Raw genomic sequence first — 2,643 nt, 5'->3', positions numbered from 1 at the left:
CAAACTTGCTGCAATGATCTTCGTGGGAATAAGTGAAGCCACAATCATAGCATCACAGAATACAAGTTTGACCAAATTATCTCCTCCTGTGCCTCACTTTACTCATCTATAAAACGGGAACAATGATGCTATCCATCCCACAGAAATGAGTGAGGATTAAATAAGTGACTACATGGCAAGCACTGAGAGCAATGCTCTAGTGTGTGCTCAGTAGATGTTGGCTTTTATTGTCATTTATTTTCTTCTCAGGGGGAAGGGGTGGCAAATAATCCACTATACTCATATCACATATAAAAGTATTCTCAGTGGTTTCTGTAAATCACATTTCACTTTGCCTGTGGGAAAAAAAGGAGATGTAAATTATTTCAAATAGAGAGGCACATACTTTAAAATATTGGGTTTATTTTTTAAAATCAGCACAGTACAAACTGCCACACAAATTACTTTACACTAGCAACGACAGGTGCTCCTATTAATTCAAGTATACACATTTCACTCCCCAGATTAAAGACCTTGTAATTTACCTTGAAGCTCTTTACATTCTGAAGTTATAAAAATTAAGCAGGAAAACATTAACATTAAATGAAAATCAATTTTGCACAAATAAGTGTGATCAAGCAGCTTAAATCACCTGAATTTCTTGTACGTCAGAGGAAAAATCCCAGGTGACAACACTCTACCGGTTCTAAAAAGTGTTCCATCATTCCCTGGGGAAGTCTCAAGCATTCTTCCCGCACATTTCCTTCACCAAGCCTCAGGCTAAGAATTGAGGGAAAGTCTTTCCGGGCAGTGGCCTGAGTTTCACACACATTCCTTTTTCTGAATTCAGTTTCTGAAAACACAGGCTTTTCTCTTGGCAAACATGATCTGTAAGATGTTGGAGGACTAAGCTATATCGGTTCTTAAGTTTCTTCCTTTCTCTGGGGAGACACGGAGGTCTTCATGCCATCCATCTGTTCTCCACTCCCACTCGGGGTTCCTTTGTGATATGAAATGGAGACACTTCTGACCTCGTTGGAGACAGGGTGAGCACTGTACCTTCACCCAGGCACAGCAGAAGGCCTGGTCCTCTCCTGATGTCCTCAAACTTCCTCTGATTTCAGAGAAATTTTTTATACCAGATGGTGTCAACACACAGCAATAAAATATGCTGAGGAACTAAAAATGTGAAAAATCACCTAGGAGTGGAACATTAAGGAAATGTATGTCTATTACTGTGTACTGACGACGAGGAGACTCCTGTTTGTAATAAGCTGCAGCAGAGCAGAGGTTTGGCTGCAGAGCCAAACTGTGCCCTCCCTGAGTCTGCAGTCCAGTAGGGGCAGAGGGCCCGACAGAAAATCGTCAAAGATGCAAAACAGGAGCCCAGTGATGGGACCAGCTAGGAGCTGCACTCGTGTTGGCATCGATGCCACCGAGAGTTCAACAGCACACTGAATCCCTATGTGAAATATGGGTATCAATTATCTTTCAAAACTTTTTCATCACCAAACTGAGCCAGAGGAATGAAGATCATATTTCAGTAGGAAAAGTCTACACTCTGAAAATATCATCATCATCAAGTGGTGTTTCTGGGCACTGGTAAGTGTAATATATTGCATCGTACATTTCTAGAACCATTGCCATGACAAAAATGCAAAGTGAGGATGGCCCCCCCAGCACTGCCTTCCTCTCAGTGGGCAGCACCTTCTGGGTAGACAGCTGAGGATAAACATCTCCTGTGGGCCAAAACAAAGGGTGGTGCCATCCCTTCTCCAGTGTGACACAGAGGGCCTTGCCTCGAAGAGCCTTTATGTAGCAGCCTCTAAGAATTCCGAGGTGAACACAGCTTCTGCATAATCTTCACACATATCCTGAAGTTCAGCAGCCACGGCACCCAGAGCTTCATCTACCAGCTCTTCTGAAAAGCTGGAAGACAAACAACATGACTAAAGGTATGTACAAGGCTGGGCACAGTGGCTCACGCCTGTAATCCCAGCACTTTGGGAGGCCAAGGCAGGTGGATCACCTGAGGTCAGGAGTTTGACACCAGCCTGGCCAACATGGTCAAACCCTGTCTCTACTAAAAATACATAAAATTAGCTCGGCATGGTGGCATGCATGCCTGTAATCCCAGTTACTTGGGAGGCTAAGGCAGGAGAATTGCTTGAAACCAGGAGGCGGAGGTTGCAGTGAGCCAAGATCGCGCCATTGCACTCCAGCCTGGGCGACAGAGTGAGATTCCGTCTCAAAATAAACAAAATAAAATAAAGGTATGTACAGCCATATATGGGAGCCATTCTTTTACTCAGCTGTGGAAATTAACACGTCAATTCTGAAAGCTAAATGGAAACTGAGAAGGCCAAAAATAGCCAAGATACTTTTAAAGAAGGAAAACAAGGTGCAAGGCCCTGCTCTCCTAAACAGAAGGATGGTGGTGCTTAGATCCCAAAGCCCTGCTAGAGGGACGGGCCTTATTTAATACACAGGATGGACTTCATCCTCAATATGTCTGAAACCAGAGGTGACCAGAAACCAACCAGCTGCCACCTAGCCCCACCTCTAACAGCTGCTTGACTGGCTAACAGAGGAAAGGGGTGTGCCTTCTCTGCAGAAGCCCAGGTGCTCTACACACACACACACACACACACACACACACACACA

The 2,643-nt window shown here is 44.4% G+C and overlaps 1 protein-coding gene across 9 annotated transcripts in view; it reads right to left on the bottom strand.

Annotated features, from left to right (window-relative positions):
• Positions 1–382: 382 nt before the first annotated feature.
• KIAA0753 (KIAA0753 ortholog) overlaps positions 383–2,643 on the bottom strand; it is a 63,318-nt gene continuing 61,057 nt past the window's right edge. For 7 of the 9 annotated variants that reach the window (XM_017538853.2, XM_037742128.1, XM_037742129.1 and 4 more), the window contains one exon: positions 383–1,908. In XM_017538853.2, the coding sequence (XP_017394342.1) occupies positions 1,791–1,908 (118 nt within the window). In that variant the 3' untranslated portion in view covers positions 383–1,790. The remainder of the gene's footprint in view (positions 1,909–2,643) is intronic. The other 2 variants (XR_001828208.2, XM_017538856.2) reach the window with 1 other exon arrangement.

The sequence above is a fragment of the Cebus imitator genome, unplaced genomic scaffold, assembly GCF_001604975.1.
Source record: "Cebus imitator isolate Cc_AM_T3 unplaced genomic scaffold, Cebus_imitator-1.0 Scaffold115, whole genome shotgun sequence".
Classification (NCBI taxonomy): Eukaryota; Metazoa; Chordata; class Mammalia; order Primates; family Cebidae; genus Cebus; species Cebus imitator.
Note: the sequence above shows the minus strand (reverse complement) of the source record. Positions and strands in the feature narration are given on the sequence as shown.